Source organism: Pseudonaja textilis, chromosome 1, assembly GCF_049901715.1.
Source record: "Pseudonaja textilis isolate UNSWEBS1 chromosome 1, rPseTex1.2, whole genome shotgun sequence".
NCBI classification, from domain to species: Eukaryota; Metazoa; Chordata; class Lepidosauria; order Squamata; family Elapidae; genus Pseudonaja; species Pseudonaja textilis.
Window position 1 is genome coordinate 222669851 of NC_141990.1, and position 15832 is coordinate 222685682.

Genomic DNA, 15832 nt, shown 5'->3' on the forward strand with positions numbered 1-15832 from the left:
CTTTCGATGAAGTGTCATCGAAACATCGCCTAGATACTTCCAATTTTATGTGGGAGAAAACCCGAATAACCAAAGATCCATATATATATATTATTAGGCAAATAAAACTTGCTCCAAACGCCTGTTACTTCCATCTTCCTCCTCCCTTTCCTCCTCCTTCTCAATGAGTACAGTTTATTCTAGAAGAACAGTTGAGTGGGATGTAGCTCACATTACAGCAATTTATAATGTTGAACCAAAAGTTTTCTGTGAATTGTATCTTGGAAAAGATCCAAAACTAATCTCAGTCCCTCCATGAGGAGCTTATTGGAAAACTCATGAATCTGACAGACAACCAAAGAAGTATAAATTAACTTTACTGAGAAGTTCAAATGAAAACATAATATGTAATCAAATCAGTATTGAATAAAGAATTGCTATACAAAGCAGTATGCAAAAAGTAATTTAATTTAGACCTGGCTACAATCACTCTTACGTGTGTAGTAATTCTCCTCTCTGATGAATACTCACTACGAAAGGACTTATTTTATCATTAGTTTTTATTTTCCTTTCAACCTTTATTACAGCTATACATTTTTCAAGACATGCTCCTCTTTATAAATTTGAGAGAGAGAGAGACAGAGATACACCTGTTAGGTTGACAATTGTTAAAAACTGCAGGCTGCACAAAGTTTGTGTTGGAAGATAAAGACATCATCCATCAGCAATTCCCACTGCTCCTGTTAATGTTTCCAGAACATCTCCAGTCTCTACTGAGAGCTTTGGAAGAAATTGAGTCCCATAGGAAGTAAACATACTGTCTTGATTAGTTTCCAAGATTTTAAATCTCCCTCTCCAATTTTTTAACAGGCAACCAGGCAAGTATTTCCCAGAGATTAGCTGGCTGATCAGACTTTTTGCCTTCCCAGAATATCGAAAGATCTAAACTCTTTTTCCCTGAGGATTTTCCTTTCAGTGAATCCTTGCTGGAAACCAACTACTTCTATGAGATCCCTTTTTTGCATGCACCTTTCTTCTTTGCAATACACTAAAGCCCTGATTGTGCTAATAATTTCTTCATTATAAAGAATTCCTGCTGAGGCCGCCAACCCTTATTTTTCTATACAACTTCAGTCTGAGTATTTTTATTTAGATTTGACCCAGCTCAGTAAATACCTTAACACTGCAGAGTCACAAAATTAGGCAAGTTCATTTGGAGATTACCCTGGCCTGTAAGTTGTATTTGGATAAACTGGACCACAAAAGAGCAGAAGGATGGGTCCTGGAAAGCAAGCAACAAAAATTTGGCTTGCTGAGGGGAAATAAAACATCTTCCAATTCCAGCAACTGAGACTTGGCTTCTTCAGTGCTACTGCAGCATAGAAAGCTGCATCAAGGCACAGTCACTCAGACATAGGAAGTAAAGACCACAGATGAAGATAACGTTGGGGTTTTGTTTTTATTCAGTGCCGGAGGACATGCGCCTTCAAGGATATGACCTTTAGCCGAACCTTCCCATCCATTTCCTTTTTTTTTCTATGCAACCCACTAAGCCTGAAAGGCCAATATTCCACACACAACTTGGCAATTGGGAGATTGGTTTGAGAGAAAAATGCACCTTTGTAATGATTGGGTGGGGTGAGGAATGAGGAGGGAGAAATGTCTCCATTGCTTTGAGCCTCAGAGAATTAAGGAAATCCAAGCATTTGAAACCGAGCTCTTCCTGGATAACAGACATGAGAGTGAAGTTGTGGAAATGGGAACCTGGTGCAGGTCTCAGTCTCAAGGCCCGTGTTCACAGAGTAAGTCTTGATGAAGAACCACACCACCCCCATCGACACCAGAAAGCCTTAGACGTGCCCTTGCAGGTGACCTCAATATGGAGAATGGCACCAGGCCCCTGTTATGCACAAATCTGATGTTATTCTGAGACATTGGAAGGACAGGTTCTTGATTAAAAAGTTTTCAGCCTCTCTCTGAGACCACAAAGATATGCCAAGAAGTACAATATGTACAAATTGTATTCCTTTCAACTATTTTCATGTTTCTTAATTTTCTTTACCCGTAAACATCACTTTGTCTTCCAATACATATTCAATTACCCATTGTTCTTTCATTTAAATTCCTCAGTAAATATCATGTAAATATTTCCAACTATCTGCCTCAGATTCTTGGATGACTCATGAGAGGATCACAATTAACTATTATTTTATTGAAAGCATTTTGATTCTGCTCTATAGCTTGGTGGTCTCTCAAAGCAATTTAAAGCTCAGGATTATGCTAGAGCCCTGCTTATAATTCAGAAGTCGTGACAGAGGAAAAACAATGTGGTTGGAAAGAAGCATGTTTAGGCATCCATTCCTTAAAGTTATCCTTGTTTTACAAGAACTGCATATGCACATGAAAGTAATATTCTTGTGGCCTGTCGGCCACTGGCCCCTCCGGCAGCCAAATCAGATGAGGAGGTGGCATGGGAGTCAGGGCCAGCATCAAAGCAACCTGAGAGCTAGTGGGAAGAAGGAATGGAGCTATCAGAGATAAAGACCGAGGCGGAGCCTGAGTCATCCATCAGCCCTCAGATGGAGAGTCAACAGCCCCCAGGTCTGGAGATGGCTGGTGAGGAAGAAGAGGAACAACTGGGTTCAGTGCCTGGTGTGCAGAAGGCAGAGGAGAAGAGAGCAGTGGAAATCTATGGGCTGATCCTTGGGACGGAAGAGCCACCACTGCTAGCGAAGTTCCACCCTAGCTCTGGGGATAAAAGTCAGGGGGCAGAGATGAATAGGTGTGGCAGGCAACTATTAGTCTCCCTGCCAGACAGACTTGTTAACTTATTGAGAGGCGGGGGGGGATAGGGAGAAGGGGAGGGAGGGAGGGAGGGAGGGAGACTTTTTTCCAGGGCTGCTGGTGCTCCTAATAAAGGAATAATTGATTTAACTACAGAAGGTTTATTGTGTTGGGAGCCGGATCAGAACAAATACTGTATATACTTTGCATTCCAAAGAATGGGGTGGCATGGCAGCTCGTTGATTAAGATGCTGGGCTTGTCAGCTGGAAAGTGTAGCCTGGGTTCAAGACCTAAGCACCATGGGATGGGATGAGCTCCTGTCCTTGCTCCAGCTGCTGCCAATCTAGCAGTTCTAAAGCATGCAAATACTAGTAGATAAATAGGTGCCACCTTGGTGGGAAAATAACAGCCTTTGTGATGTCATGCTGGCCACATGACCATGGAAATGTCTTTGGATAGCACTGGCTCAATGGCCTTGAAAGGGAGATGAGCACTGCCCCCTAAAGTCAGCAACTAGGGGAATAAAATCCACAGCGACTCCTTTACCTTTACCCTTTAATCCCCCAAATGGGTTCAGAAAAGGTAAAAAGCAGAGATCATCTAAACCAGTGGTCTCCAATCTTTGCGCTTGGTGGCCCAGTGAGGGGAGGGAGGTAACTGGGCCACACAAGCAGCAGGCCGTCACACACATGCACCCAGCTCAACTTGCACGTGCAATGGGCCTGCACATGCACATGTGTGTGCAGCTCAATTTGTGCAAGTTGAGCTGTACGCGCATTTTATGTGCGCTGGCCCGCCACTCATGCAAGTTGAGCTGCGTGCATGTGCGTGCATGAGGGCCAGCACACCATTCATACACCCAGTTCCGAATAGGCCACAGGCTGGTAATGGGCCATGTTGGGGACCCCTGATCTAAACAAGTTGCAAGGGAACGAGGAGTCCTGGGGGGAACCAAGAGTGCCGGTGCTACCCTGATAATTACTACAAAGTTTCTTTTCTTGACAGCCTCATGCTGTTTTTAAGGTCTGAATGGAGGAAATACAGATTCAGATCTCCCCTCAGCCACCGAATTCTCTGGATGACTTTAGGTTTGTCCAGGGAAATTCTGCCTTGCCTAACAATGGAAATTCTGGTCTCAATTGTGGTCATAAGCTGAGGACTAGCTGTATTTAGCTTGGAATTGTTTCCTCTGAATGGCAAATTAGAATCAAGCTTCCAGTGTAAATCAAAGCAGATATATTCAATGTATCGCAATGGGCCTGAAGCAGTGGTCTCCAACCTCGTCAACTTTTAAGACTTGCGGACTTCAACTCCCAGAATTCCTCAGCCAGCTTTGCTTCTGAATTCTGGGAATTGAAGTCCACAAGTCTTAAAGTTGACAAGGTTGGAGACCTCTGGGTTAGTCTGTTTGTTTTACTTCACCTACCTCACTGGGTTGTTGCTATAGAAAAAACATCAGGGGAAACCATCATGTAAGGCACCTGGAGCATGGCAAAATACAGGAGGCTATAAATGTGATCCTCAGTCTCAGTGGAAGTTGAAACTATGCAATGTACCCAGCTGTCAGCCCCACAAAGGAGAACCAGGCCAGAAAATGAATTCCCCATAAAGACTAAAAGTGCTTTCATTGTGATTGCTTATAATAACAGAATCTTGCAAGTCTGATTGTGCTGTATCACCTCCTTCTTCCTGTAGTTCAGTGAATTAGGAAGGTCTTTGTTTGAACTACTAGCAAGTATGATATGGTTACTCCGGACTTTAAAAAAAACAATTCAGCCCCTTTTGCCTACATAATAATTCCTGCATACTTGTATCTCCACCAAGGTCATCTCCCTTATTCACTGGACCAGCTAAGGCAACAACAGACTAATATTTTGTTGTTGTTGTTGTTGTTGTTAGCAGCTCTGTAACAGCTTCCCCCTGTTGAATTCCTACCTTTCAGCACTGTTCAAAGATAGTGAGTCATCTTTAGAGGGAACAGAGAATATAGCAATTGTTCATGCACGGCTTCCCAAGATAGAATTGCTATCCTTACTAAGACTATTTAGTTACAGCTAACGGGTTCTGCATTTAAAAATAGTTGCTTTTTAAATATGTATTCCCGAGAACAAGACTTCATAGCACAAGGAAATGGTATGGTGTCAGGCAGTATGAGGTAAGGGAGAAATGGGAGAGAAGGAAGTGAGGGGAGGGGAGGTGTTATTTGGCACTGAGAAATGCAAACCTCAAAACATCACTTCAGGATTCTTAGCGGGGTTGTGTAAACAACTTGTCTCTCTAGCCTCAGAACCTCTCTTTGGACTCTTTAATTCCCCCTGTTAATACCCCAGGCCTTTTCTGTTCCTGTTGCTCTCCCCTCCTTTTGAGGCATAATTAATAGAAATCCTAATCTATCCCTTTTATCCTTGCTGCAGCACTTCTCATATATATCTTTAGCAGATGAGAAGGGTTGATTACAGGTAGTCGTTGACTTACCACAGTTCCTTTAGCAGTGGTGGGATTCAAAAACATTTACTATCAGTTCTGTGGGCGTGGCTTGGTGGGCGTGGCAGGGGAAGGATGCTGTAAAATCTCCAGTCAGAGGTGGGATTTGCTGGTTCTCCGAACTACTCAACTTTTCCGCTACCATTCTCCAGAACTGGTCAGAACCTGCTGTGTACCACCTCTGGTTCAAATTTACAAAAGCACTGAAAAATGCGACTTATGACTGTTCTTCAAAGTTACAACCTTTGGAAACGTCCCTATGATCATGTGATCAGATTTTAGATCAGGAGTCTTCAAACTTGGCAAGTTTAAGACTTGTGGACTTCAACTCCCAGAATTCCTGAGCTAACATGACTGGAGGAGGAATTCTGGGAGTTGAAGTCCACAAGTCTTAAAGCTGTCAAGTTTGAAAACCCCCAATTTAGATGCTTGGTAACTGGCATGTATTTATGACAGTTGCAAAGTCCTGGGGTCATGTGATCATCATTTGCTACCTTCCAACAAAGTCGAGGGGGAATCCAGATTCACTTAACAACCTGGTTACTAACTTATCAAACTGCAGTGACTCACTTAACAACCATGGGCAGAGAGGTTGTAAAATGGGGCAAAACTCACTTCACAGATGTCTCACTTACCAGAAATTTTGGTTCAATTGTGGCTGTAAGTCGAGGACTACCTATATTCTCCCTCTCCTCCCATCCCCTCAAAAAAACCAAAAAAGATGTGCAGATAAATACAGGTACAGGTAGGCCTCGACTTACAACCATGCATTTTACTGGTGGTTTGAAGTTACAAAGGCACTGAAAAAAGTGACATGATCATTTTTCACATTTATGACCATTGCAGCATCCTCATGACCCGTATTTGGGTGCTTGGAGACTGGCATGTATTTATGAGAGTTGCATTGGTCCCAGGGTCATGTGATCAGTGGCCACCATTTGTAACCTTCTCCTCCAGCTTCCAACAAGCAAAATGAATGGGGGGAAATCAGATTCATTCAACAACTGTGTTATTAACTTAAGAACCGTAAGGGATTCGCTTAACAACCATGAGGGAAAAAGGGTAAACTGGTGTCACTCCGTTAACAACTGCCTTGCTTAACAATAGAAATTCAGGTCTCAGTTGAGATCATAAGTTGAGGACTAGCTGTATTTAGCTTGGAATTGTTTCCTCTGAATGGTAAACTAGAACCAAGCTTCCAGTGTAACTCAAAGCAAATATATTTTGAGTTACAACCTTTGCAAACGTCCCTGTGATCATGGGATCAGAATTTAGATTAGGAGTCCCCAACCTTGTCAACTTTAAGACTTGTAGTCTTCAACTCCCAAAATTCCTCAGCCAGCTTTGCTTCTGAATTCTGGGAGTTGAAGTCCACAAGTCTTAAAGTTGACAAGGTTGTAGACCCCTAGCCTAAAGGGCAACTTGTGGCATATTACTGACCTGCAACTGTAACACTGAAGAAGGCAGAGTCACCGCCTGCATCACATACAAACTCGCCAGTGTCTTGAAATTGTGCCGAGGGAAGGATGAGTCGTCGGTGGGGACCTTCACTCTCAAACAGCAAGTCTTTACCTTCTTCTAATTCCTCCCCATCTTTGTACCATTGGACAGGGGCGTTGGGGCAAGACAGCTCACAGGTCAGCACCACACGGTCTGAGGTCTGATAAGCATGAATGGCCTCTGCATTGGACTGCATGATTTTCACAACTGGTTCTGCAGCAGCAAGGGAGACAGAGAAACCAGAAGGAGTTTCAGAACAGTTTTGGACCTATAGACTCAAGGTCTAGAGAAAATGACTTGCACTGGTGGAAGACTATCCAGTGCCCTCCAGGTGTTTTTTTTTCCCCACAATTCCTGACCCCTGTGGCCATATTGATAAAAGGTTCATGGGAATAATAGTCCAAAACACCTGGAGGGAACCTGCTTGCAATCCTTTATAACTTACCAAAACCCAGGAGGAAAGAGGAATTGGTGCATCAGGGCAACGTTTGTGTTCTGAAAGTTATTTTGTGTGAAGCAAAAAGGAAAATATAAGAGGAAAATATTCACCCCTTCTCATAACATGAAAATGGAAGATCATCCTCTCAAACCATTAGAAAGCAGGAGGCTTGAGAAAACAAAGGGGAGAATTGCCTTTCACAAGGTATAATCAGTTTGTGATGTTCATTGACAAGGGGTGTTGTGACGGCAGGGCACCTAACATAAACAGTCTTGTGGAAGGATTAGATAACCAGTGGAAGATAGGCTGTCTTATGACACAGAATAGCTTACTGTAGCTTACTGTGCAAGTCCTATGTTTGTAGTCATTATATCTCTGAGTGACCACCAATTATCTGAAGCTAAGAACTAAACATGGAAAGCACAATTGCTCTGTGCTCAATTCACAAAGTCCCTATGTGCTTCTGCTTAATCATTCATCAGAAAAATTGCACAGTCTAAGTGGGCCAGGGACCAATTCAGATCTCCATCAGACCAAAATACACCCATGGAGCCTTTAAAATCACTCAAGTGTGCAGCAGCTCACATCACCCAGAGCACTCTAAATGTACTAGACTTTAATTTCCATAACTCCCAACCAGCCACAAACTTTGTCTCTGTGATATGAAAATTCCAAGAGCTGTCATCCAATTCCCCCAGAAGACACTTGGCAGGGGAAGAAATGAAAGTATATGAAGATGGCTTTTGCCTAGTAAGATAAAATAATTCTCTTGCCTGTGACGGTGATGTTGAAGAATGCCGAATCGCCACCTGCATCACACACAAATTCCCCAGAATCTTCTACTTGAGCTGAAGGAATGACCAGCCGATGGTGAGGGCCCTTACTCTCCAGTAGCAGCCTCTCACTTTCTTCCACCTCTTCTCCATCCTTGTACCAATGTACAGGGGCATCAGGACGAGAAAGTTCACAGGACAGCTCTACGCGTTCTGCAACCTGGTAGGCATGGTTCTCTTCGTCATTGGAGTGTATGATCCTCACAGGATGGTCTGTGGCAAGAGAATACATTCTAGGAATGAGGATTGGTAGAAATGGGATTTTTAAACATGTTCTCCCCTGCCCTGAAACTTACTTATATGCGCACACATAACTGGAACTGAAATGGAAGTGTTTTGCTGCAAATTAAGGTTATTTGTCTATCTACATGTTTGGCTTTTTATAAAGTACAGAAGAAGAGGTGCCTGCCTCAATGTGTTTGAAATCCAATATAGGACATGCTACTCTGGTTCCTATATTCAGGTAAATCATGATTTACAATTTGTTTAATAAACTATAATTAGTTTATACACAATTAGGCATACATTCTGAATAAAATTGAACAAGCTATGTTTAATGGGTTCCCATAGTATGCTTAACCCTTAACCAGGACTTTTAAATTACGATTGCAGCACTGTCACAATACATTACGTACAAATAAATGAATCTGATTTACACAACATATTAAGATAAGGGCCAAGTTCCTACAACAGAATCAAAAATTACTATCTTTGTTTCACCTGGCCTAAGTGTCATGCAAAGCTTGTTGTTCTGGTTCAGAGTAACTAGAAAAGAGCAGAAAAGTAGATATAAAATTGAGAGATGGAGCAATGATGAATGCAGGGCACTGAAGATATTTGGAGCAAAATGAAATATGCAAATTAATAAGCAAATCCAACCTTTATTTTAACATTTTGAGATTTGGTAGTCCTATAATCAAGCCCAATTGGATAAAAAGTTGAACTGACATTTTTGCACAGATCTAATTAGAAGAACTTCGAAAAGTCAAGATCAAATCTGGATCCCTCCAAAAGTTACTTTTGAATGATTGTTTTTAGTATGACAAAACTATCAAACAAATGGGGAATAAATGCAGCAAGCAGAGTATCTCACTGTAGCTGAGCCCTATGACAATGTAATTTTTATGTGTCAGGCAGTTTAGCTCTTTGTCAATTGTGCAAAATTGCCAACAAACTGCTTTGAAAGTTATTTTGTATTTAGTTTGTTTTGTGGGTAGATTGAAATAGGCTGGAGAGGTCAGTTGTTCAGGTAGCTTGGTGTTAAATCATAAAAGGTTTTAAGACCAAAATAAGCCCTTGGAGTTGCACTCAAAAGGCAACAGGAGGCCAGGTCACAGAGTATGCTAATATTGTTTCAGAGTATGCTAGTATTGAGATCCATGAGCCAAAAACAGATTGCTGCATTTTGGACCACTCACTGTACAGCTTCTATGTGGTTTTCAGAAACAGCCGTATGAAGAGCACTAGTAGTAGTTCTGACCCATGATGAGGATAAGAGTTACTGACATAATGTTCCCCTGCTCCATGTACTGTATGTCTGCAACTAAAGTCCCAAATGTCCCACTTGACACAGCAAAGATTACCCTAAATCATAGCCATGAATCCAGGGAAACTGCAGAATTATCACTACAAAACCAACCTTCATGAGATAACAGTCCAGCCAACTCTTTTAACAAATCGAAGTTCCAATGCTATAATAGAGAATCAGTGCAGCTCATGGTTGAACTGCTGGATTCATGATAGACTCCGAGCTTGGTTGTTTTCCTGCAGATATCCTATAATCAGTCTAAGTAGCATCATCTGTGTGAGGGAGAGTGGGGTTTGCATACTGTTTATATATTCCTTGCCCTGCCAGTCTTGGCTGTTGGGGGATGGTTTCTAATTTGATTGTTCCTTGAAGAGAATGTTCTTTGTTCCCAATTGTTTATCTACTACTGTTTCCTGATTATCTGGGTGTCCAGTGCTGGGGAGGATGTGTTCTGAGCTGGTTGTTTCTTTCCATGACTTTTGGTTGTATCAATAAATGGCATGTAGATGAGGTTTATCTCTCTGTGTCCAATAACAGTTGATTTGACCATTTGTTACTGAACCTGGTAAAAACCAAGCTCAGGGAACATCAAGAACCCAACGCATCATTCTAAAGTGTGCAGAAAAGTATCTGTCGTGATTCAGCTACAAGCAAGCATAGGAAGTGTAAGAAAGAACTGAGACCAATTTCAAAGGAGAAAGATAAAGACGATGACCCCTGCTGTAATCTGCTCAGCCATGTCCATTAAATGGGAAAAAGGACAAAGAGGAAGATGGCTGAAACCTTCTGTAGCATCAGATGCCTTGAATTAAAGTGGCATGCACCACAGATTCTTTTTTCTTTTAAGGTAAAGGCTCCCTTAAATCAAACTTAAATCTTGTGGATCACATGACACACCTACATTCTTTTCTTAGCAACAGAGTGGAAATGGTTTATTAATCCCTTCACCTGGGTTGTTTATGCATCTCCTCAGTAAACCCTGGGATTTATTACTATTTTATTGTTTATTTATCACTATTGCTATTAATCTTTTCATCACTTCTTATCGTCCATCCCCTCCCACTTGTGAGTATATGATTGTAACTTTGTCGTTTGTATCCTTACGATTTATATTGACTGTTTCCTAGTATGATTTGATTGCTTATTGTACCCTACGACTATTATTAAGTGTTGTACCTTATGATTCTTGACTCTTGGCAATGTATCTTTTCTTTTATGTATACTGAGAGCATTTGCACCAAGACAAATTCCTTGTGTGTCCAACCACACTTGGCCAATAAAGAGTTCTATTCTATTCTATTCTATTCTATTCTATTCTATTCTATTCTATTCTATTCTATTCTATTCTATTCTATTCTATTCTATTCCATTCCATTCCATTTTCCTGTGGTTTACCATCCAAATCTGAACTATGTCTAACCCAACTTGAGTTATCCAGGCTTAGCCAGGAGTAATCATCTGCTGTGGCTTTGTGGAGAAAAATATAATTTAAATCCCCAAGTGAGGGGGAAGAAAAAAGACAAATCACACTAACCTGAAACAGTTACAGTGAAAAAGACAGAATCGCCTCCCAGATCGCATACAAATTCTCCTGTGTCTCGCACCTGGGCTGAGGCAATGATCAGGCGGTGATGAGGCCCTTCACTCTCCAGCCGCAGACCCTCCGTTTCTTCTACTTCTTTCCCATCCTTGTACCACTGCACGAGAGCATTAGGGCGGGACAGCTCACAGGACAAAGTTACTTGTTCTAAAGCCCAGTAGGTGTGAGCCTCATCTGCATTGGAGCACACCACCTGTACAGGTGGCTCTGGAATAGGAAGGACACCAAATGTGAGGAAAAGATTCTAATTCAGTAGCAGTAAACCTATTTTGTCTGTCAGACTTCCGTTTTAAACCCTGATATCTTTAGTTGGGGCTATATGAAGGTCTATGAAGAGATGCAAATTTGGTAAAGAGATATTGCATTAGAGAGGTGATGGCAAACCTATGGTACACCATGTCATTTTGGGTGACATGCCAGGCCTCCAGCCCCACTGAAAGTCACAGGAGAAAAGTTGCTCACACAGCCTCTGAGGCTGAGGTCTCTGAAAATCAGGTGAGCATTCTCACTTGATTTTCAAAAGCTCCAGAGCTCCCGTGAGATCAGGGCCTTTTTCCATGTTCAGAGGGTCTTGGGGACAAGAATCCAGAGGAGAACAGATGAGAGAAAGTCTGGAAAGGCCTCCTTTGACTGTCTGTCTGTGGTGTGGTATGTGTAAGACTCACCAGGAGAGTCAATGCAGACATTTTCTGAATTTTTGACATATCAAGCCCAAAAAGTTTACCATCACTGCACTAGATAAACTAAAAACAAAAATATATCTCAGCATAATACAGATTCCAATGTTTTATTTATTTTGATCCCACCATTATTGTCCTTTTTAAATAGCTCAAGGCAGGGAACACACTGTATATGATACTCCTTCCTCCTCCTGTTTTCCCTACAACAATAATCCTGTGAGGTGGGTTAGGCTGAGAGAAAGTGACCGGACCAGTCACCCAACCTGCTTTCATATTTAAGGCAAGAGTAGAACTCACAGCCTCCTGGTTTCTAGCCTGATGCCTTAATCCAGGGGTCTTCAAACTAGACAGCTTTAAGACTTGTGGACTTCAACTCCCAGAATTCCTCCTCCAGTCATGTTAGCTCAGGAATTCTGAGAGTTGAAGTCCACAAGACTTAAACTTGCCGAGTTTAAAGACTCTTGCCTTAATCACTAGACCATTTTTTTTCACAGCACGAGGATCATTAATTAGAAGAGTTCTCTAGTATGGACCAAACCATCTTTATAGCACTGTGTGAAAGAGACAAACATAATCAGCTACTTCCAGAGATTTCCTGGGACTGCTTGTATGATTCCTTCTGGAGCTTCCTACCAATAAGGGGATAAACACCCAGAATTATGGGGACTCAAGCACAGAAATGAACTTTGATAGTATTTATCACAGCTCATCTCTGTGCTTGAGGTCACCACAATTCTATTGAGCAAAAACCAACTTTTTGAGGCATAACAAATCACAAGTGCCTCCAAGTATCAGAAACCCAGAAATAGTGGTGTTAGAAGTAAACAAGGGTAGATCCCACCTCTCCCGTGAGAGGCAAATAAACAACCAAAATTTTCTCTGTATCAAAGCAAAACACAACTGGGCTGCCTGCCCAGTGGAGGGTAGGGTGATTTCTTAGAACAGCTTTATCAGCTTTTCCCAGTCTGTTAAATTCTGAGTTTTGTGGAAACTGCAGGCCTAATTCATCGGCAGGTTGGGAAAGGCTGGTTTAGGAGCATCATGTCCTGCATCTTGAGTCCAACTGAAGAAAGTTGAAAAATAAAAAAGTAATTCTACGTAAATTAGGTATGCTTAGAAGGCCTATTTCTAACCTGTGACAGTGATGTTGAAGAAGGCAGAGTCACCACCTGCATCACACACAAACTCTCCTGTATCCTGAATGTGTGCAGAGACAAGGATCAACCGGCAGTGTGGACCCTCGTTCTCCAGCAGGAGGTCCTGGCTTTCCTCCACCTTTTCCCCGTCCTTGTACCAGCACACAGGGATGTTAGGACGGGATAGCTCACAGGCCAGCACCACACGGTCTGAGACCAGGTAGGTGTGGGCTTCCTCAGGGCTGGAGTGGACAATGTGGACAGGAGTTTCTGTGGAGCAAAGAAATGTGCTGGGAAGATTACAGTACACAGTGGCAGATTGAGGCTCACTAGTACCCTAAGCCTTGACAAATCTTGGTGCCCCCTCTTTTGTACTTATTGTACAAACGAAGCCATATTCTCAACTTTGTGATAGCCCTTTGCGCCTGGTGCCCTTAGCGTCTGCTTAGTCTGCTTAATGGTTAATACACCACTGACGGTACCTTCTGACCACACCACTTTATCTGCACCAGTGGAAATTTGCTAAGGACCTATTTGCATTGCATCCTTAAGCTGCTTCTGTTCTATCAGACTATTCCAAAACAACAAGGGGAGACATTCATTGTTAACACTAACCTTAGTAAGAGCAGGGAGTGAGTATCCTCACTCAAAGGCTGGAGGCAAATTGAAGGCAGCCTCATCAGAATAGGGCCGTAAAAGCAGGGGTGAGATTCTACAGGTTCGCACCTATTCGCTAGAACCGGTTGTTAACATTCTAAGCAGTTCAGAGAACCGGTTGTTAGAAGAAATTACTGGCCTAATCCTGTAAGGAAGGCAGGAAGGAAACATTCTGGTATTGCTTACAGAAACTGCCTCTCCGTTAACCCTTACTACCTTCTTGGCAGGACTAGACTTCCTGTCTCAGGAACGTCTCTGCAGTTTTTTTCCCCCTCTTTTGCTGGTACTTTGCTTGTGTGGAGTGACCATTCAAAGTTACAAGGGCACTGAAAAAAGTGACTTATGACCATTTTTCACACTTATGACTGTTGCAGCATCCCCACAGTCGTGAGAGGCCAGGTGAGGAGATACGTGCCTCGATGTAAGTGATATTGAGTTGACCACGCTCAGCCAATAACATGACTACCAAGCCATGTCCACCCAGTCACATGACCACCAAGCCACGCCTACCACCTAAGCCATGCCCACAGAACCAGTTGTTAAAATTTTTGAATCCCACCCCTGTGTAAAAGAATGCTGTCAATGCTCGAGTATGGCTATGGTGAGGAAAGCAGAGAAAGACCAAAGAAAAACTTTCCAAAAGGAAGAGAACACTTTTGTAGTAAATTAACCTCAGGCTTTTATATCCACTGGTTCCAAATTATATCCCCTGGCTCTTGTACCACATCATAAAAAGAAATGGAATCAGAGGGCCTAGGAAAGGCTCTCTGGCCCCTTGATGAAGTTCATCAAATGCTTTTTTTAAAAAAAAATACACTCCAGAGAGCACTTGGTCCTGACTTGCCCTTGGTTTTGCCTGCAGGAGTTTTTGTCTTTGATTAAGAGGTTGTACAATATCTGCTTCCACCTGAAGGGAACAAAGTAACCAGTCTTTATAGGAAGACTTTCAGGTATTTGCTGTAGCTGTTTCACCTGAGCTTCATGCTAAGCATTTGGAACAACAATGTGGATGATGAGGTTTCTATTTTTCCCTCCCCCCTTCCCCACAGGTAAAGAGACATCATTTCCATTAGAAAGGAGAGGTAGAAAAAGATCCTTTCAAATCTGACATTTGCAATGAAATCACATTAAAGGTAAAGGTAAAGGTTCCCCTCGCACATATGTGCTCATCTCTGTTTCAAAGCCAAAGACGTCTCCGTGGTCATGTGGCCGGCATGACTAAACACCGAAGGTGCACAGAACGCTGTTACCTTCCCAGCAAAGTGGCCCCTATTTTTCTACTTGCATTTTTACATGCTTTCGAACTGCTAGGTTGGCAGAAACTGGGACAAGTAACAGGAGCTCACTCCATTACGCGGTGCTAGGAATTTGAACCACCGAACTGCCAACCTTTCTGATCTACAAGCTCAGCATCGTAGCCACTGAGCCACCGTGTCCCCTCAAATCACATTAGGCCATTTCAAAAACAGCTCAATTTTTCAGATTTGTAAAATTTTAAAGTGGGCACCAGACTCCAGATTGCTAATATCTAGAGGCACAAAATTCTTCTGACTTTAGAAATCACTCCTTGTTTACAGCATTGCAAAAGCAAGTTATTTCATTTTTTCTATAGATTTTGTAGGCAAATTTTTCATCAGAAACTTGAAGTCAAAACATACAGCAAATATTTTCTATTTCCATGCCTTTGTTAAAATGCACTTTACCTACCATAGAAATACTTGAGAAATACTTAGTTTTGAAGTATCACAAGCTTACAAATAACCAAATTTGGACAGAGCAGTAACCACTTTTCTAGAATTCTTTTGTATAACTTTTAAACAATTGTACAATTAGGAGAAAATTAGACAGTGATCTGTCATCTGGAGAGGCCACTGACCTGCAACAGTAATGTTGAAAAAGACAGATTCTCCACCAATGTCACATACAAATTCCCCAGTATCCTGCACTCTGGCTGAGGGAATGATCAAGTGATGGTGAGGTCCCACATTCTCCATTAGGAGGTCCTGGCTTTCTTTCACAGTTTCTCCATCTTTGTACCAATGCACAGTGACATCAGGGTGGGATAACTCACAGGACAGCACCACACGATCCGCAACTTTGTAGTTGTGAGCCTCTTTGGAATTGGAGTGAACAACCTTCACAGGAGGTTCTGTGGAGATAGGTGGAGATATGATGAGGGGACTAAATGCTTCCAAGTTTGAAATCATTACT

At 42.2% G+C, this 15832-nt stretch overlaps 1 protein-coding gene across 5 annotated transcripts in view; it reads right to left on the minus strand.

Annotated features, from left to right (window-relative positions):
- OBSL1 (obscurin like cytoskeletal adaptor 1) overlaps window positions 1-15832 on the minus strand; it is an 84449-nt gene that overhangs the window by 43477 nt on the left and 25140 nt on the right. For all 5 annotated transcript variants that reach the window (XM_087920620.1, XM_087920622.1, XM_087920619.1 and 2 more), the window contains 3 exons: window positions 15498-15770; window positions 12962-13234; window positions 6689-6961 (listed from right to left, as the gene is read on the minus strand). In XM_087920620.1, coding sequence (XP_087776746.1) covers window positions 6689-6961; window positions 12962-13234; window positions 15498-15770 — 819 coding nt within the window. The remainder of the gene's footprint in view (window positions 1-6688; window positions 6962-12961; window positions 13235-15497; window positions 15771-15832) is intronic.